This window comes from Megalobrama amblycephala, linkage group LG2, assembly GCF_018812025.1.
Source record: "Megalobrama amblycephala isolate DHTTF-2021 linkage group LG2, ASM1881202v1, whole genome shotgun sequence".
NCBI classification, from domain to species: domain Eukaryota; kingdom Metazoa; phylum Chordata; class Actinopteri; order Cypriniformes; family Xenocyprididae; genus Megalobrama; species Megalobrama amblycephala.
The window spans coordinates 35,236,402-35,256,793 of NC_063045.1; the positions used below are offsets into that span (position 1 = coordinate 35,236,402).

Genomic DNA, 20,392 nt, shown 5'->3' on the forward strand with positions numbered 1-20,392 from the left:
TGTGTTAATTAGTTTACTCGTCATAGATTCAGCGTTTTTTACAGGCTTTTAATCAACTGTTTTCATGAACTTGACTGTATGGTCTATAAAAAAATCTAATTCATCGTTTAAAAGGCTCTTATACAGAGACAACTCATAACAGGAACTTTTACATGCCTCTGTCCTTTAAGGTAAATAAAATTAGAAATAAATATGACAACAGAATCAGTCTAAAATAAAGCTCTTTAATTGTCAATTCATTATGCTTATGAAAAACTGTAGCCTAAAAACAAAAACAAATTTAATCAGTCATAGAAGCAGAATGAACAGTTTTAGAGTTACTTTCTACTTTAAGTTATGTCAGTCTCTGCATTATTATTATTGTATAATGTGCTATGATATGATAAACAAAAATAAACATTTGACCAATGAGAACTCAAAATCCCGCAACCCTGTTCTTTAGTTTTCATGACTTTATGACTGACATACAAAAGGCTTGATACTTTTATCAAATCTCTTAATTAAAAACACAGAATATAAAAGTTTTATAAAATAGTTAAATAAGGATTTTACACTTGCTTTACAAACAACAGCTGTTAACTTAAACCATATGACATGCAAACTTAGCAAATTCCTTTTAATCACACATTTCTGCCAGAATCATACTCAAGCTAAACTGCAAACCAACCACACAAGTGCTGTGTATCAATACACAGTTTTAAGGCAGGAATGGAAACTGTGAAAGTACAACATGCACGTTAAATAAAAAGTTCATATTTACAGCAATAAAATAAACAAAAAAAACATCAGTCTTTATGTCTCTGTGGATGAAGTTGGGTTATTTCGGGCACAGTTATCATCTTGTCCACAGTCGCCATCGTCACATTCACACTGCCGCTGTGTGTAAAAGATGTACTGATGTAAATCACTTAGCAAAGAAAAGGCATCATTTTAGAAGAAAAACATGAGAAAACAATATTATTACATTTAAAAGATTAATGCAAATTGTGATGTTTGAGTGTAATACATTTTAGGAATATAACAAAACATTCATAATTATAAGATATTAAAGGAAAACTGAAAGTGAGAGTGCCATTCAAACCTTTATGATTGTGTTTTTGAGCATGTGCTCTGACAGCTCTGTGATCTGCTCCTTGGTTTGAGACTCCACAGCGGCCTCGTGTGGCAACTGTTATGAGTGAAACAACATTCATTCAGCACATACACTGGAAATTTTGTCATAAAAATATCTTTTTTTTTTTTTTTTGAGAGCAGTAACCTTTTAGTAACCTTAAAATAGTACTATGAATAGTTTATTTACACTACCAGTCAAAAGTTTGGAAACATTACTATTTTTAATGTTTTTGAACGAAGTCTCTTATACTCATTAAGGCTGCATTTATATCATAATAAATACAGAAAAAACAACAATATTGTGAAATATTACAATTTAAAATTATGGTTTTCTATTTTAATATAATTTATTTCTGTGATGCAAAGCTGAATTTTCAGCATCATTACTCCAGTCTTCATTGTCACATGATCCTTTAGAAATCATTGTAATATGCTGATTTATTATCAATGTTGGAAACAGTTGTGCTGCTTAATATTATTTTATAACCTGTGATACATTTTCAGGATTCTTTGATGAATAAAAAGTTAAAAAATATCAGCATTTATTTAAAATAGAAATCTTTTGTAACAATATACATTACCGTTCAAAAGTTTGGGGTCAGTAATTTTTTTTTTCTTTTTTTTTTTCTCAAAGAAATGAATACTTTTATTCAGCACGGATGTGTTAAATAGATAAAAAGTGATAGTAAAGATTTATATTGTCAGAAAAGATTTATATTTTGAATAAATGCTGTTCTTTTTAATCTTTATTCATCAATAAATCCTGAAAAAAGTATCACAGTTTCCAAAAAAATATTAAGCAACACAACTGTTTTCAACACTGATAATAACTGAGTATCAAATTAGCGTATTAGAATGATTTCTGAAAGATCGTGTGACCCTGAAGACTGAAGTAATGATGCTGAAAATTCAGCTTTGCATCACAGAAAAAAATTATATTTTAAAGTATATTAAAATAGAAAACCATAATTTTAGATTGTAATAATATTTCACAATATTATGTTTTTTTTTCTGTATTTATTCTGAAATAAATGCAGCCTTAATGGGCATAAGAGGCTTCATTCAAAAACATTAAAAACAGTAATGTTTCCAAACTTTTGACCGGTAGTGTATATATTAAAAAAATCATATTTATTATAATTATTTTTATTACAATTATATTATTTATATTTATTTTATTTATAATTTTATAACAGATCGTAATAAAATCTTATGTATAATTATTTCAATAACTATATTGGAAAGTGTACCAGGACGTGGGGGGCTCTGAAGAGGTAGCTGAAGGGGTAGTTTAAGAGGTTGAGACAGGTGGTGGAGTATATATCCGCATAGCGCAGTAACTGACTGGCAAAGAGGGTTTTTGTGGAACCACAGCGTAAAAGACTGCCCATTTTCCCATAGCACAGATCCATGCCGTATGTCACCATCTGTAAAGCATATCGGAAAAAAAAAACGGTACAATTTTGATAAACGCATAACACATTTTTTTTACATGAAGAAAATCCACAAAACAGGTTAAATGTGAAAACATCAAGGTAAATAACTCACCTTTATCCTGCTCTGAATTGCACTAATATCCAGACACTCTTGACTTCCACTGTCCAAATGCCTGATGGGATAAAATGAGAGGTCAGCTGAAAAGTTCAGTATCATTCAGCGTTAACCCTCTGATGCACTTTGGTTCACTTTTGAACAAAAAAAAATTATGCATTTTAAATTTAAAATTTGATGTTTTATTTTTTAAAATGTTTTACTTCATCAGAATGGTACAATTTTGGGTTACTCCTTTAAAAAGTGACTAATTGCATTAGTTACTTTTTATGGAAAGTAATGCGTTATGTTAACTATGCATTCCTTTTTGTCATCTGGGCAGGGCTTGCTTGTTTGTTTTTAATAACAAAGAAAAAACAAATAAGCCTCAGGCTGAAGGAAATGCAAATTCACGCCTGTACAGTAGAAGGCGCAGCTCAAACAAACCTTTCAGCTGTGCTGCCATTCTGGGTTGCAGAATAGGATGCAGGAGAAGAATGTTCATCAATCTTACTTAAAAACAACAACAACAAAAGAAACACAAATTTGATGTTTAACTAGTCATTTTTGCTTATTATTATGGTTGAACTGGATCGTCAGAGGTCAGCAGCAAAGACACAGCACACATAACGCCTTTGCACTTACTCCTGATTTCTCTCAACATGAGGACAGGAGAGCTGTTAGTCAATAAATGGGAAAAATGTGTCACTTTACTAGTTACTTGAAAAAAGTAATCTGATTACATAGCTGGCATTACTTGTAATGTGTCACGCCTAACATTTGAAATGGTATGAGCTTAAACGTGCTGTGTAACACACAAGAATGAACCTCACTGGTTCTCACACATCGAGCAAGCATGCTTGAGCCTCCGTTTACCACAACTGATGTGTGCGTTGATGAATTTATATATGTGAATAAAAGCCTAAATTAAACCTGTTCATCATATAAAGCGTGTCTCGTCTGAAAATTTGGATTAAACCAAGTCAATTCATATGGATTCATTTTACGATTTCTGTATGAACTTTTTGAAGTGTCGAAGTGGCGGTTGCATAGACTGTCAATAGAGGGACAGAAATCTCTCAGATTTCATTAAAATATCTTCCTTTGAGTTTCAAAGATTGAGTTTCGAAAGTCAAGACATGAGGGCAAGTAATTAATGACAGAATTTTCATTTTTGGGTGAACTAACCCTTGAAGGGTACATAACAATTATTGAAAAAAAAATGTATAGATAAATTAATTGTATTGTATTGTATTGTAAAAAAAAAAAAAAAATATGGAGAGTAATTATTGCATAAATATTACTTAGTGCCATACAATTCTCTCAAAATCCAAAATATTACTGAATAAAACATTACATTGATTTTACTGAGGAAAAAAAAAAAAAAAAAAACGTATGAGGGGTTCGGCCTACTTTTGACCCCTAAATGAGGAGCTCCAGATTAATGTTTGTTTGTGTGGATTTCAGGTTTTGCTGTCTCTAAGTACCCCAAAAAATGTCCCTTGCAATTAAAAAAAATCAATTTATGCAATAAAAGCCTAAATATAATATAATTAATGATTAACCTAATTAATTTCAACTAACAACACTAGATTATAGCATCCACAGAAATGCAAGTATATGGAGTACTGTACTGCCATCTATCCATCATGTCTAGTATTGCACTGATTCTGGCAGAGAAAAATCCATACTTACTGATATAACTCTGCAAGGAAGATGTCAAGGTGTCTTAACTCCTCAAACATACCTATAGAGAAGTATTTTTAAGAGAGTATTTTTAAGCCCCCAGAATCAACTTTATGCTTCAAATCCATTCTTTATCAAATAAAAATGAAAAGGTGTTATTTACTGCTTTTGTCCGTCCACACGTGTAACTCCTTCACAAGCTCGGGAACCACCAGGAAAGTCTTCCAGCCCTGACGTTTCTTTGACTTGAGAATATCTCCAAAGATGTGATCCCCCACATAGAGGATGTCTTTGCCCCTAACATCCAGCAAATCACAGACAATATCAGAAGATCCTAAGAAAGGGGTTGAACAAGAATAACTGACATAAGGAAAAGGAGTGCCTTCATGCAAGCCTAGCAAACAGATCATGTAAATACTCCTCTGGTATTACCTCCAGAATACACTGTCCCATGCTGGAGGTCCCCAGTGTATGTACCAATACGCAGCTTACCAGTGTCCTACATCAGGGAATGATGAGAAGTTTAGTACAATCCAAGCTCAAACATGATGGTTCCTGATAGTTCATTAAACACAAACGCAAACACAAGCGACTAAATGTTAATAAAACTATACAGTGTACAATGTTATTTATTTACTGCCATTCAAATGTTTGGGGTCTGTAAGAATTTTTTAATGTTTTTGAAAGAAGTCTCTTATTTATTTGATTTAAAATACAGTAAAAACAGTAATATTGTGAAATTACTATTACAATTTAAAAAAAAACCTGTTTTCTATTTGAATATGTTTTAAAATGTAATTTATTCCTGTGAGTCAAAGCTGAATTTCGGAGCATCATTACTCCAGTCTTCAGTGTCACATGATCCTTCAGAAATCATTTGCTGCTCAAGAAAAAAATTCTTTAAAATGATCAATGTTGATATTTTTGTGGAAACTTGTGATACATTTTTTAAGAATATTTTTGATGATTTTAATTTAGATGTTATAATTATTACATATAATATTTATGACAAATATGCACAGCTATATTGGAAAATGTACTATACAGTAAGAATCATCTTGTCTTGAACACAAATTTGTTAAAATCAACACATATAAAGGTAAATCCCACCATAATGGTTCACATATTAGGTCACACTTTACATTAAGGTGTCCTTGTTACAATGTAAATATATTAAAGTACTAAGTATAACATTAATTAATATGTTAGGGTTTGGTTTAGGGTTAGTTTCATGTAATTATGTATAATTTATAGTTATCGCTATAGTAATTACATGTAACAAGGCCACTTTAAAATAAAGTGTTACGACATTATTTTGTTACTGAGGACATTTTCAATTCACTACAAAGACAAAAAAATTGGGGGGGGGGGTATGGAAATGTTCTGAGTCATTTCTTTCTTTGTGTTTGTATTTGTTTACAGTTTTTTTCTGGTTTTGGGGTAAAATAGGAGTTAGACATGTTCTTGACAGGCTTAGGACTGACCCATATTCTCAATGTTATTAAATAATTGGGCATAACAACTAACTTTTACATCAAAAGTTATCAAAAACTCATTATATTTGCCTAAATAAATGGTTCATTTAAAAGAGAGTAAAGCTTTTTATTTATATATGTGTAGTAGCAGTGCACACCGCACCAGGCGCGAGGAACCCACCGTGTCGACTTGTCGTAATACTGTCCCTCCTGCGAAGAACAAGGGCTTCTTAGTGTCCACCACCACCAGGTCAAAGTAGGAGCGCCAGGGTTTCTTGGGGCTCTAGAAAACATGAATCATTTCAGAATTGTAATATCTTTATGTGTGCAATCAAGATTAGTCACAAACAATATATTTAGAGTAAATGATACTAAGTATTATTTTTTGTGTCAGTCAGAGAATAGTCATGCTGCTCACCTTTAAGCCAGCAGGGGACTCCAGTAAGTACTTCATAATAGCCTAATTTGAGAAAAGATATAATACAGTGTGATTAAAATCCAATTATGAATATTAATGATAGTGTGCAATGATATGCAGCCTGTCCGTGGCAGTTTAAATAATTTCTAGGGAGCTGGCGCTCTCCTTACCTCAGTGTAATTGAAGTCGCTGTTGGTGGCCAGGAACACTTTGGCGACCTCTTTGATGCGGCTCAGTAACACAGGAAGACGAGGCTAAACAAAATCATATGAATATGAACTTTTGGCACATACAAATCTATAATATAATCTATAATGATGTAGCATACAAAATTGTAATAATTATTACTTACATCTTTAATCACGTACTTCTCCAAGTTCTTCAGTGTTCGTTCCTTCAGAGTGCCCTGAAGAACAAAAATAATGACTGTATATATATATACACTGCCCTCCAAAAGTTTGGAAACACCCCTGGCAAAGTGTGGTTTTGGACGATATCAGCATAAATCCTTATCATTTTTTGGTGCAAATACATTACAGTAACTTGACATTATCATTGAAGACTAGCAATAATAATTTTCATTTTGATTACATAATAATATCAATATATACATGTCAAAGTCAGACATGCCCCTTTGCCAGCTGTGATGCCTGGTTACTGGTTTAAACTTGGCCCAGGTTTGTAAAAGATTTTTGGGTCAGCAGCACACCTTAATAGCTTCAACAATTGATTGCCAATTAAGTTTAGAATACAATGAACCAATTAGAACCCATTTTAGGTCAGATAGCTGCTAATGGTGGATATTCTAAGGAATCGAAAATGTAAGTTTTTTCTATGTATAAACTGTTTATGTAATAAAATATATTTTCGTAGTTTGTGTTGTCCCTTATCAGTGCAAAATGATCACAAATTAAAAAGGATTCATGCCAATATTGTCCAAAACCCCACTTTTCTAGGGCGTTTCCAAACTTTTGGAGGGCAGTGTATATACACACACAAACACATTAGGGCTGTAACAATATCAGATTGTTCACTACAAGATTGTAATGACCAATAGTATTCACGATAACGATATATCGCGATACCTATAGAAAACTTGAAAAAATTCAAAATAAATAAATAATTAATCAGTCAAATTCATGTTTTCTTTTTTGGAAGAATCACACCATTGCATACAAAAGGAACAATTACATTTAATGGCAACCAGTTTGAAATAACTTCATACAAAGTACTAGATGTCATAGTTTTTGTTGTGGGGTGTACTCATTTTTGCATCACCCTAATTTGAGTAAAACTGAAAATTTTGTTCTCTAAGTTATATTATTAACCTTACTTTCATGTTATAAGTTAAACAGATGTTATTTTTGTGTTCATTGAGATATTGTTTAAAATGTTTCTTTTCAAAGGGGGTGTACTCATTTACTCTGAGCACTGTGTATTATCCTTGAAAATACCTGAGATGGCTTGAAGAACACAGATAAACACATATACTGTTGCAATGTGTTAATCTAACTTTCTGTGCTAGGACACCCTTCGACGTCGACTATGAATGAAACGTAAATTACATGAAAGAGTTTAGCATTCTATAATGCTCACATTACCCTTTTTTGGGTAAAAGTAGAAGAAAAAAAAAGATATTTGAAGTAAGCATACGATAATCCATAAGATTTTATCAGAATGAACACACTTTTGGACTAAATGCCCCAAGGGACATAAATATAATAAAATATAGAAAAGCGTCAGCAGGTAACAGATGTCCCGTTGCAATTTACTCTCTGTACAGTGGTCAAATCTACAAGATAAGATTGCTCCCTTATGGCTCACTGTGGATCGATATTGAGTCATTTTGCAGAATCCAAAAAACTTCCACACTGATGAGCTAACTTTCTTGGTGTATGGATATAGAGTGTCTCGTCTATCATATCCGACGACATGCTTATTTGCAGCAGTAGAAAGGTGTCTGCTTGTGTTTTATGACAGTTTTTTTTATGAAAGGTGTCAACCAGCTTTAAGGTGCAATATCGCCACCTACTGTACGTTGGGATGTCCACCAGATACTGGCGCTGGAATATTTATGTCATATTTTCATGTGTACTGTTCATTTTTAAATATTGCGGTTATCGCCAATATTGCGACACCCCTAATAAACACAATGACAATATTTACTTTTTTAAATACCAAATTTTTGTTGTGAAATATATATATGAATTAAATATATAGTTAGAAAGAAAGAAATTACTTAAAGACTACAATATAATCATTTCATATACAGAGAGAGAAAGTGTGAGAGAGAGAGAGGAAATTATTATATTGTAGTCTTGAAGTAATTTCTTTCTTTCTAACTATATATTCCATTTATTTGAGGATGAATAAGTAAAATCATTAAATTAAGGCCTGTTCTCACCAAGAACAATAACTATAAAGATAAACTATGATGATAACTATATTAGCATTCACACTCATAAATGATAACATTCTGTTTATTAGAAGCACATGCTGCAGTTTTGTCACCTGATGGATTCTGGTTGACTGTCAATGTTTTTATTGTTCATCAATTGAGAAACATTCTTCTAAAAGTGATTCCAACGATACCGTTCCTCTCTGTCATTATTGTTAATGTTGTAGTGTGGAATTCTATTCTCATAGAATTAGAATGATTATTAAAACTTTACAAACTTTATAGTTATAGTTATCATCCTTGGCTTGATCGGATCTACACAAAAATGTAAGTGAAAATGGTCAAGTTTACCGTATCGTGAAGGAGATCCATGGCGTCCCTCACGTCCTGAAACATGCTTCTGTGTGACATGAACAAGTCACCGTGTTTGAACCCTTTCAGCGCACTAAATGGGAGATGAACAGTGAGTAAGACAGATTTTTGAAATCTGTTGGGTATCTTTTAAAGTGCCCCCATTATGCCATTTTAAATGTACCTAATTTTGATTTGAAGGTTTCTTACAATAGGTTTACATCCACCCAAGCACTTGTGATACAAACAGTAACAATGGCGTCGGTTTTACTGTATCAATTTGAGCATGAGTCCTCATCCTTTGGAAGTGCATGTGAACTGGATTTACTTTCACAGCACAGAAATCAGCAGCTGTGTCCGAAATCGCATACTATATAGTAGATCCTACATTTGGTTTGAAGCTTACTTCGTGACAGTTAAAAAAAAGGACATCCTAATTAATATGAATGTGTCTATGAATGAAATTCGGACGTACTACATCTGCCATGTTGTCACTGTCATGTGACCTACAGCGTCTTTTCTTTCATTTGATAGACTCCATTAATCCTGCACTATGATCTTTGAAACTTTGCAGACCTTTTACATTCAGAAACAGCTGTATTACACACTGCATGAAAGGAAAAACTCGGAAAATCATAATACGGGCACTTTAAGTTTCCATTTTGGTATATACTCAACAGGGATGGCAATTTTTATATATATATATATATTTTTTATATTTTTGGGTTTTAAGGGCTTTGCTATACAGTTGCCAAGGTATTCAAAGTGGTTGCTAGGGTGTTCTGGGTGTTAATGTCTGCCATGTGAACAGTCTGAAAATGATAATGGTTTGAAAACTCTAGCCTTAAGCATAAGCAAGAGTAATAGTGATGCTTGCCTTAGCAAATACTATAAATTATAAATATCATTCTCATGACTAAGAGACAGTGAAGCTGTAAAAGAGCCATAACTGTTGCAGTTGAGAATAATTCACTCACTTTTTGTATCTGGAGGTTCTGGTGAAGAAGTCAACCAGGCATGCATAAAGATACGTCTCTGAGAACAGGAGAGGGACAAATCACGTTAACAGAATCGATTATCCTTTCGCTCGACCATTTAAATGTGTCAGTGTTATAATACCTGAAAGGTTGAAGAGCGTGTTGAGGACGTAAAAGCGGTCAGTGTCGTCCCTCTGGATGAACTTGTTTGGATAATACTTATCAACCTGATCACTGCAAACAGACACATATCTTAATGAGAATACTAGCAGACAAATAAGCTTCCAGACAAACCATGTTTTACAAAAGCATCGGAAATACATTCACATATCGGAAAGCTTGCGACGAAACAATAACAGTCTGTCACTGATCTGCCCAGCTAATGTGTCACAGCAGCCAGTGCTGAGAGACCGCTAACTCTGTTCTTAAACAACTGATCCCTGCTAAATAAAACCATTCCCAAAATACCCCATGTCTGATGAAACACCCTTTATCATGCGTGAGGATACTCACATGCTCTGTTTTTCTTGGTTTGTGAATAACAAAAACGATTTTCCATCCTGACGCTGCCACTGTTCTCAAATCTTTTCAGAGATGAACATGTAAATCTGGTGGCATGTTGTAAAAGGAGAGGTACAAACCAGAAGTCAATGAGCTAGTTATGCCTATTCTAAACCTCAAACTCTTTCATCTATCTAAAAAAAAAAGCCGTAGCAGGAAACCAACAACCTCATTAACAAGATTCATACACCACTCTTCTATGCCAGGTGTTGGATATAAATATATTACTAAAATTAGTTCATTACTTCATCTGTGTCTCAGAGTGGGGTTTTTTTTTTTTTTTCAAAAAACCTGTTTTTTCAACAACCCTGTTGTTCATCCACCTTAGGAGGTCAAACTAATTTTTTTATGACATATGACATAAATATTTTATTATACACTTAAAAAAAAAATGGTGGGTTGTTTCAACTCATGTTTGGTTCAAATATGGACAAACCCAACTGCTTAGTTTAAAAATTAAACCAATGGTTGGGTTTGTCCATATTTGACCCAAACATGAGTTGAAACAACCCAGCATTTTCTTTCTTTTAAGAATGTATACACTAGTTCAGAAGTTTGGCTGAGTAAAATTTTTTAATGTTTTTGAAAGAAACCACCAAGGCTGCATTTATTTGTCCAAAATACAGTAAAAACTGTAATATTGTGAAATATTATTACTAAGTTTTCTATTGTAATATGTTTTAAAATGTAATTTATTCCTGTGATGTCAAAGCTGAATTTTCAGCATCATTACTCCAGTCTTCAGTGTCACATGATCCTTCAGAAATCATTCTAATATGCTGATTTGTTGCTCAAGAAACATGTATGATTATTATTATCAATGTTGAAAACAGGTGATAGATTTTTTAGGATTCTTTGATGAATAGAAAGTTCAAAAGAACAGCATTTATTTGGAATCAAAACCTTTTGTAACATTATACATATCTTTACTGTCACTTTTGATAAATTTAATGCTTCCTTGCAGAATAAAAGCACTAATTTCTATCCTAAACAATCTTACTGACCCCAAACTTTTGAATGGTAGTATACAGACAGACTGGATTTGCTGAGTTAGACATATTTTGTTGATCATGGAAAAACATTCTGGTCCAAAAAATTTGTCGTAACCACATCCCTACCCCAAACCTAACCCTACCTGAAAGTTATCCCTAAAATCAGAGGGAAATTATGCTGAATAACAGTGATGTAGAAGCACCTTAACCTGGTTGTAAGCCTAAACTTGACATAAACTGTAAACCTGTAAAATTAAGATGTTAAGTTTAGGCTAACTATTGCTATATTCATTTTTTGTGAAGCCCCTTCCCTGCTAATGTGTATTTCCTTTCATTGTTAAACACAAAATTGCCTTGCTCTGCTGTGCTAGTCTCTCTACACAGATCCTTGTACTTCTTTATCTGTTTTTATCAGCTCTCAACCCCGTCGTTCCTTCACATTCGCTTTATTGGTTTTCAACCTGCCTCCCTTGAATGTTTTGTCCCACGCAGCATTCTACTTTGTTGGAATCTTCTGTTGTCAGAGAAAGGTTGAGGGGGCATTTGCGAGCAAACTCTCACTCAATGCACCATTGACTCGCGCCACAATGAATCATCTCACTCACCCTCTCAGGTACTCAAAGCCGTGAGTGCACACCAGGATGTTTCCATTGGAGTCTATTTTCAACAGGTTACCGTACATAGTATCGTACACCAGGCCTCTGGAGAGGAAAGGAGAAAGAGAGAGAACGTTTGAAAGAACAAGAGTCTGGGAGCATTCAGACAAGTGAATAATTTATAGCAAATTATGGCCCTCTTAGGAGTTAAAACAAGTTCATTCATATTTATATTTCCCCCAGCAGTATCACTGAGCAGAGAGTTACACTGTCTGCGTTTGGTATTCAGAGCATTTTAAAAATGACCTCAAGCTACCTTGCTTTTATGAGACCCTTGAGACTGGTGTAACGCAGGACATTTCTATTTGTATGGTTACCCACAAAGTCTCGCATGAATGGTTTATAATATACGGATCCCCGCACATGACACGCAAGAAAAAAAATGTAATCGCACGATTTACTAATTCGTTCCTTCGATTGACTAAATAGTGTGCACGATTAAATATTTCGTTCCCTCGATTTAGAATCATGGGCATGATTTATAAATCAAGGGAACGAAATAGTAAACCGTGCGCACGATTTAGTAAATCGAAGGAACGAATTAGTAAATCGTGCGATTAAATTTTTTTTCTTGCGTGTCATGTGCGGGGATCCGTAATAATGACTACATTCAGAATGAAAATTAAGTGTACTCAATCTTATATTAGTAAGATCAATTCATATTGGAATTATCTGATGATATACACACCGTTTAAAAGTTTGGGGTCAGTAAAATCTTTTTTTCTTTAATTTTTTATTATAAATTGACTTTTATTCTGCATGGAAGTCATTAAATTGATCCAAAGTGACAGTAAAGCTTAATAAAACATTTCGTATAAATCTTAATGAAACAAGGACCATTTAGTTTATGTTATTCGTATTCAAACATTAAAAAAAAAATGAAAATATGTTTAAATTTATGAATACGAATCACATAAACTAAATGGTCCATTTCCTTATTAAGATATTTACAAAAAGTTTTATTAAGCTCTTTATTTATTTATTTATTTATTTTTTACCAATTTAAAATTCTTAATCATAATTTGAATAATATGTAAGGAGTAATTGACTCCAGGCTGTTGAATTCTTAGAAAATAATGCATAGCCAAGGTGGTAATGCGGCCACGACGCGAAGTGGTTACACCCCGGGTGTGCATTATTTTCTAAGAATTTAACAGCCCAGAGTCAATTATTCCACTTATACTACGGTTACCACACCTCAAGACACTGTTTAGATACGGCTGTTGAATGCTCGAATCTGATTGGTTGACCAAAGGCGCGCAATTATTTTAAGGGAAAGGCACGGCTAAAGTAGTTCTAGGCAGGTCTTGACCGCATTGCAGTTCCATATCACTTCGCCAAATGATTTTAGTTATTTCAAAAGGTCCTTACATCCTACAACCGCAAAAGAACCAAAACCCACAACGACACCGACCAAGCAAATAAATATAGTAAATAATAGGATGAAAACGACAAATTATTGTCATGATTTTTGCCACTAAATACGTTTTAGTGTGTCCTGAAAGCGCATACTCTCTCTGTGTCTCTCTCTCTTTCAAACGTACTGTATAGTACGGACACACACTCGCACAGAAACGTTTTGTCAGCGCTGCTCTGATGAATTAATCAGTAATATAGTTTAGCAACTTAAAAGCTACATGACATTTCTCACCAGTGAGGTAATAACTCTGTGGTTCTTGAGGTAGATAAATGTAAAGTCTCGCTATTAGTAGAGAAATTAGTCCCACACACGAGTGTTTTTTAAAGACAAAAACCAGACAAATGTCTTGAAATACTACATCGGAACAGTGTCTTGAGGTGTGGTAACCGTAGTTATAAGCGGAATAATTGACTCTGAGCCATTGAATTCTTAGACAATAATGCACACCCGCTTCGCGTCGCGGCCGCATTACAACCTCGGGTGTGCATTATTTTCGAAGAATTCAACGGCACGGAGTCAATTATTCCTTACTTAAAAATCCTTGTATTCATAGTCTTCTATCTAAATCTAATGACTTTCACCACTTCTGAAACAAATTTATTTCACAAATCCCTCTTATCAGTCCCTCCCCTTCAACTAATGCCTATTTTTCAAAATCCAGTCAATTCTCGATTGAAATTACTGAATTTGAAAGTTATGAATGGCATTTCACATCGACTTGAAAGCAAATGAACATAAATCAGTACAAATATTGAAACTGTACACTGCAAAAAATGATTTTCTTCCACAGTATTTTTGTCTTGTAATCCTTTACAAATATCTAAAAATTCTTAAGTCAAGATACATTTACTTAAAAGGTTTAAAAATAAATAAATAAATAAAATGTATCAAAACTTGAAATTGTTTTTAAAGGGAAAACAATTTTATTTTGCTTAGAATTTTTTTTTTTAAGCGTAAAGTCAAAACAACAAAAACACAGAAAACAACACCTGTTATCCGTTGTCATTTTGCTTCTCAAGTAATTGTAAATCCGTAAAAATATGGCAGAATGTACTGTATTAATTTGACAGAACATATTTTTTTAGAGGTGCTTTACCTGTACTTAAAATAAAATAAAATAATAAAATTACTGGATAAGATAATATCCTGGTAATTTTCTGCCAGTACATTATCCATTTTTCTTTTTCTTTTTTTTTTTTTTATATAGTGTTTGATTTAAGGAAGTTTAGGTATTTATACTGGAAGAAAATAATTTTTTGCAGTAAAGATTCCACTGACCTACATTTTGAAATTTCATTTCTTCTATACTGTTACATTTCTATTTTCCCACTTGTGATGCACCATTCCCATCAAAATCAATGAAATCAATGGATGCAACATAAACTCTAGTGGCCTTAACCAGAATCAGATATTAAGAAGATGATGTACATGTAAACACAGTCAATGTTTTGCTTGCACCGCCACACACAGAAACCCCCAAAAGCCTTTCCCATGAGCTCACTGACCCAATATAGCCTAATCCAGACCCATTAATGGGGCAACGCTTACCGTGTGGGGAAGGTGGGGTCGTATGAATAGCCCAGCAGCTCATGTGGATATCCGATTGACACCAGCCTGTCCCTGAGCAGCTCAAAGCCCAGACTCTCATACTCTGGAGACTTATACACTGTCGAAAACAAGAGAGTTGATGTGAAAGAAGCACTTCACACATAGTCTGACAACTTGTCCCAAAGGCACTATAAAAACACTCACCTGCCAGAGTGTAATCCATGTCAAAGCCATAGCACTTGATGTTTTCAAGTGTCAAACTCCGGTTCACAAACACCCTGAAGGGAAAGACAGGAGGTTATTTATTTGATTGGTAGGTCCTTTCTTACAGTTATCGATTTGCCACATACTTTCATCCACAGAACACTTACACTGCATTAAAGAAGACCTATTATGCCCTTCTTGTTTTGTTTTAAAGGGTCTACTAGAATAGCTTTTCATGCTTGAATGTCCAAAAAAAAAAAAAAAAAAAATACACACTATGTTTCACATATTTAACATTGTTGCAGCACCTCTCTTCCCAGTCTGTCAGTAACGCTCTATTTAGTTCCTATCTCTATGAGAAGCCCCTCCTTCTGAAAAGCTCATTGTGCTCTGATTGGTCGGCTGGACCAATGTGTTGTGATTGATCAACCGCTTCAAGCGTCACTCCCCTTACTATAACGGTGAGTTTCAACACACTAACTAACTCAACCAGGCCTCGTCCCTTTATTTTGCACATGCACTGGATGGGACTTATGTAAATGAGGGATATTTTGACATGTTTGTTCCCGAAAGAAAACTCAAGACTACAATCGAGGCGTTTCAGGAGTTCAGGAACAGCACTTACTGATATAGAGAATAACTCCCTTTGGAGAGACTTTGTGCTTTTTAACTTTGCAGAAGTTTTTCAAGCTCAAACAGTAAAATGACACTTTTAAGTGTATTTTACAGTGTTGATTGTAACACTGGCATAACTGCTGAACTTTGTAGCATAGACACTTATGAATTCAACCGAATCAACATTGACTCCAGCTGAATAATGACACCACTGTCTTCTGTAGAGCTGCTTAAGACCGAATTGAACTTATTTCATAACTGATGAACGTTACACAGTTATTGAACTGAACTGAATCAACACTGAACTGACCTGAGCTGGATAATGACACCATTGTTGTTTTTTTAGAGCTGCTTTACAGCAGAACTGATTTTGTTTTATATTTTATGAAGTTTGCATCACTGATCGTTTATTACTGTGAAACTGCTTTAAAACAGTCTAGCGCTATAGAAATATAGATAACCTGACTAGACTTTAGTGCCATGCTCTATCAGCTGAGCAACAAGAAAAATACAGCCAAAATGTGGTAATTTACATAGTGTTTGTATTCAAGCATGCGCAGTGCTTATCACACTGTCCTATATATCAAGTCAGCACAGTTTAGGTCTGTTCTTATCAGGTCCATGGCATATGACATCAGTCCAGCTGGTATGAGGTAACTGCCGTTCAAAAGACGTAAAGACGTAGGGTGAAGGAACAGCCAACTGGCACTCTTTCTTCTTGGCAAATTTTTTAAAAATATAAACCAGTCACGTTTTTATATTTATGATGGAGAGTACTGGCTGAGCAATCTCAGTCTCAGATAGCTACTATGAAATGTGAATTACCTGAAACTGCATAAAAACCCATGTTAGACCAACAATTCCCCCAAATTTTGTTCCGGACAGTTGTCTAAACAAAGAATTTCAAATTGAACAACACTGCTGAAATGTTAAAGGTTTGTGATTTCTCAGCATGCATTGCAGCAGGAATAAATTATATGGTTACTATTGCCATCTTTTTTTGGTTGTTGTTTTGTCATTATTGTTAGTTATTTGTTGTGTTGTGATGTTAAGACAATTTTTACATGTTGATTGTCTGTTCTTGAGCTTTGTGTGTCAAGTGTTGAGGTCTATGTAAAACCTTCTAAAACCATATCCCAGATGCCTTAGTTTTACAAGATGATTGTGCTTTCTAAGAAGCAAAGATAGCATTGTTCACTTTACATATTAACTGTACTTTAAAACAATACATATAAATCAAATATATATTGCAACAGATGTCTTTTTCAACAAATTTGTATATACACAAATTTGTTGAAAAAGACATCTGTTGCAATATATATTCATATGTATATTAATGCATATGTATATAATTGTGCATGGATCAGGTTGCGTTGAATTTTTAGGTTCTCGCAACAGTTATTTTTTTTTCTTTACAGTAAGTGTAATTGTCTCATTGACTCACTCAGGCTCAATTGAAGATGTAAAACAGGTTGTGATAGTCATATGTTTGCAATGTCATATGCAACCTTTTTTTGTCATAGTTGACAACATCATGATTGGTTTGGAACAACATGTAAAGAATTTTCATTTCTGGGTGAACTGTTCCTTCAAGTCTATGTCTCAAGTTGTGATGATTAAAAACACAGCTAATTATCTAAAATAGATGAGTGAATTGTCATCTGTGACTAACTATTCAGCGAGAAAAGAAACAATCAGTCTTTATCTTTGAATAGATAAGAATATGTATCCAGGACCAACTAACTGAATGAATAAATAAACCAATTATTGAACAAATTAATGAATGTAGGCTATAAATAAATATAACACTTTATGTCCTTGTTACACGTGCATAGTATTATTATTACTCAGAACTTAGTTGTGTAATTACACTGTAACAAGGACACCTTAAATGAAGTGTACCCAAATAAACAAAATAAAGTAAAGCAAAACAAACCAAAAATCAAAACTGAGAAATTGTTTTACAATTTCATTCCAGTAAGATGTACTAATTTGATATGACTGTGTTATTATTGTTCAGTTACATTTAGTTTAGATATTACCTGTAGCATTGGCTCAGGTAAAAGCCTATGTGTATGATGCTGTAAGTAAATCCATGTCAAAAGCCTGTTAGTGGATTTATCATCACCTTATTGTTATCAAATTCAAAAAATTGTCCCATGACTGAGCCTGATAAATGACAACTCTAAGAATAATACTGATTAAAGAAAACTGCTAAGAATTACTGCGACGACGACGAGAGAAAAGTGGTATTGAAGTGGTATAACAACATAATTGAAATAAAAGCACAAACACAAACTGAAAATGTAAATAAATAACAGCATACTAAGACCCGTGTTTCTCAAGAACATTTAAGCTGTTTAAAGGCTGGTATTTTCACCTGTATGATTGTGTAAAAGTACCTGTTCTTACCTGTGATGGATTTCTTTTTTGGCGTTGCGCAGCTCCATCGCTATTGTCCGGTCTGTCTGCTCGCTCGCGCTCCACGAATCACTAGCCTACTCTATCACCAGCAGTCAGAACTGGCACGGTATCCTTTTTGCGCTTTAAATTGTACCACGATGTTGACATCACCAGTGTGAATATACCTTGGGTTTGGCTTGTAAACAGGAACCCTATGTACGTAATTTGGGCGTATGTGGGGTGCACGCGAACATTTGTGAAGTTTGAAATCGGTCGCTGTCGACAGGCTACAGTGCGCAGCTCGAGCACGTAGATTGTGTTATCAGACAGGCACACGCACTCGCCTCAGAACGCAAAGGTCCCGTTCAGCGCCCAAACACTTGACAATCGACACTGCGCCACCGAGCTGACTACATTCCTGAGCATTTACAATTAACCGCGCATCAATATTTCATTTAGCGCAGTGATCCTCCCTTCATTCACATTCGCGACGAGAGCGCGCCGGGGCAAGTTGTCACAGTGGCTATAACTACACTCAGTAACTGAAAGACAATCTTGTCACGTGTTTCAAATGTTGCAAATTATATACTTTATTAATAATAATAGTAATTAAATTTCAAACTCCGTTAATATATATAAAATTAAAAACTGTATTTTATTCTTCTGTGGAACATAAAAGAAGATATTTTGAAAGAATGTATTTTTTGGGTGCCCATATACCATGTTCCTTACAACATGCTGTAATATGACATCCAGGACATCCAAGTCCTATAATAGAGAAAAATCCAAATCTCAGGAATATTTTGAATGAGCTTTTATTTTTATATTTTTAGTTTTCATTTTAATTTTGGTTAGATAATTTTGTAATGTGCTTGTGGCCAATTTTATTAGTTTTTTTTATATGTATATTTTTATTTAGCTTAATTTATTTTTATTTCAGTTTGTTATTTTTGTACTTGTACATTTAGTTGCCTAGACAACATTTCTAATTTTCTAAGTTTTTAAAGTTTTCACCTAATATTTGCATTTTATTTTATTTCAGCTTTACTTCAGTTAACAAAAACAAGTGTTGATTCAAGTGTTTTTTGTTGTTTTTTCAGATTAATGTCCATAATGGAAGTTAATTGTAACCAACTCTTTGGTTACCAACATTCTTTAAATTAAGTTTTTATAGGTTTTCCTTATATATAACATACCAGTTCAAACAATAAATAAAACAAAATCGGGAAATTAAAAAAAAAAGAAAAAAAAAAAAAAAAAGGAAGAAAAACAGCAACACTGTTCAAAAGTTTGGGACCGGTAAGAGTTTTAATGTCTTTAAAAGAAGTTTCGTCTGCTCAGCAAGGCTGCATTTATTTAATTAAAAATACAGTAAAATCAGTAATATTGTGAAATATTATTACAATTTAAAATAACTGTTTTCTATTTGAAAATATTTGAAAATGTAATTTATTCTTGTGTTGGCAAAGCTGAATTTTCAGCATCATTACTCCAGTTTTCAGTGTCACATGATCCTTCAGAAATCATTCTATGATTTAATGCTCAAGAAACATTTATTGTGTACAGATGTACAAAATATTTGTGTACAATATTTTTTTGCAGGATTCTTTGATGAATAGAAAGTTCAAAAGAACAGCATTTATTTTAAATATAATCTTTTGTTACATTTTAAATGTCTTTACTGTCACTTTTGATCGATTTAATGCATCCTTGCTGAAAAAAAAAATTAATTTCTTTAAATTCTTCTCAAAAAAATAAAAATAAAAATTCTTACTGACCCCAAACTTTTGAACGGTAGTGTATAATGTTACAAAAGCTTTGTATTTCAGATAAATGCTGTTCTTTTGAACTTTCTATTCATCAAGGAATCCTGAAAAAAAAAGTATACAACTGTTTTTAACATTGATAATAATAATAAATGTTTCTTGAGCAGCAAATCATCATATTAAAATGATTTCTGAAGGATCATGTGACACTGAAGACTGGAGTAATGATGCTGAAAATTCAGCTTTTCCAACACAGAAATAAATTACATTTTATATTAT

At 33.6% G+C, this 20,392-nt stretch overlaps 1 protein-coding gene across 4 annotated transcripts; it reads right to left on the minus strand.

The window, feature by feature from the left end:
• Window positions 1-204: 204 nt before the first annotated feature.
• Window positions 205-18,840, minus strand: LOC125256846 (cytosolic purine 5'-nucleotidase-like). 4 transcript variants are annotated; one of them, XM_048173099.1, is made up of 19 exons: window positions 18,357-18,832; window positions 15,330-15,403; window positions 15,126-15,243; window positions 12,107-12,202; window positions 10,091-10,182; window positions 9,949-10,006; window positions 8,972-9,065; window positions 6,575-6,628; window positions 6,393-6,476; window positions 6,223-6,264; window positions 5,986-6,087; window positions 4,762-4,828; window positions 4,493-4,663; window positions 4,339-4,390; window positions 3,091-3,156; window positions 2,662-2,722; window positions 2,364-2,540; window positions 1,082-1,168; window positions 205-876 (listed from the first exon to the last, which is right to left on the minus strand). In XM_048173099.1, the coding sequence occupies exons 1-19, from the start codon at window positions 18,392-18,394 to the stop codon at window positions 793-795; spliced, it is 1,617 nt and encodes a 538-aa protein (XP_048029056.1). In that variant the 5' UTR covers window positions 18,395-18,832; the 3' UTR covers window positions 205-792. The 4 variants fall into 4 exon arrangements, with proteins under 4 accessions (XP_048029056.1, XP_048029065.1, XP_048029075.1 ...); XM_048173108.1 differs by lacking the exon at window positions 3,091-3,156 and having other exon boundaries at window positions 18,357-18,831; XM_048173118.1 differs by lacking the exons at window positions 205-876; window positions 1,082-1,168 and having other exon boundaries at window positions 2,398-2,540; window positions 3,091-3,152; window positions 18,357-18,840.
• Between the last annotated feature and the right edge of the window lie 1,552 nt (window positions 18,841-20,392).

Coding starts and splice junctions, on each gene's coding strand:
- LOC125256846 (XM_048173099.1), bottom strand. CDS start 18,394: ATGGAGCTGCGCAACGCCAAAAAAGAAATCCATCACAG. Junction 6,265..6,392: donor GCGACTTCAATTACACTGAG/GTAAGGAGAGCG, acceptor TTCTCAAATTAG/GCTATTATGAAGTACTTACT. Junction 877..1,081: donor TCAAAAACACAATCATAAAG/GTTTGAATGGCA, acceptor TTTTACACACAG/CGGCAGTGTGAATGTGACGA.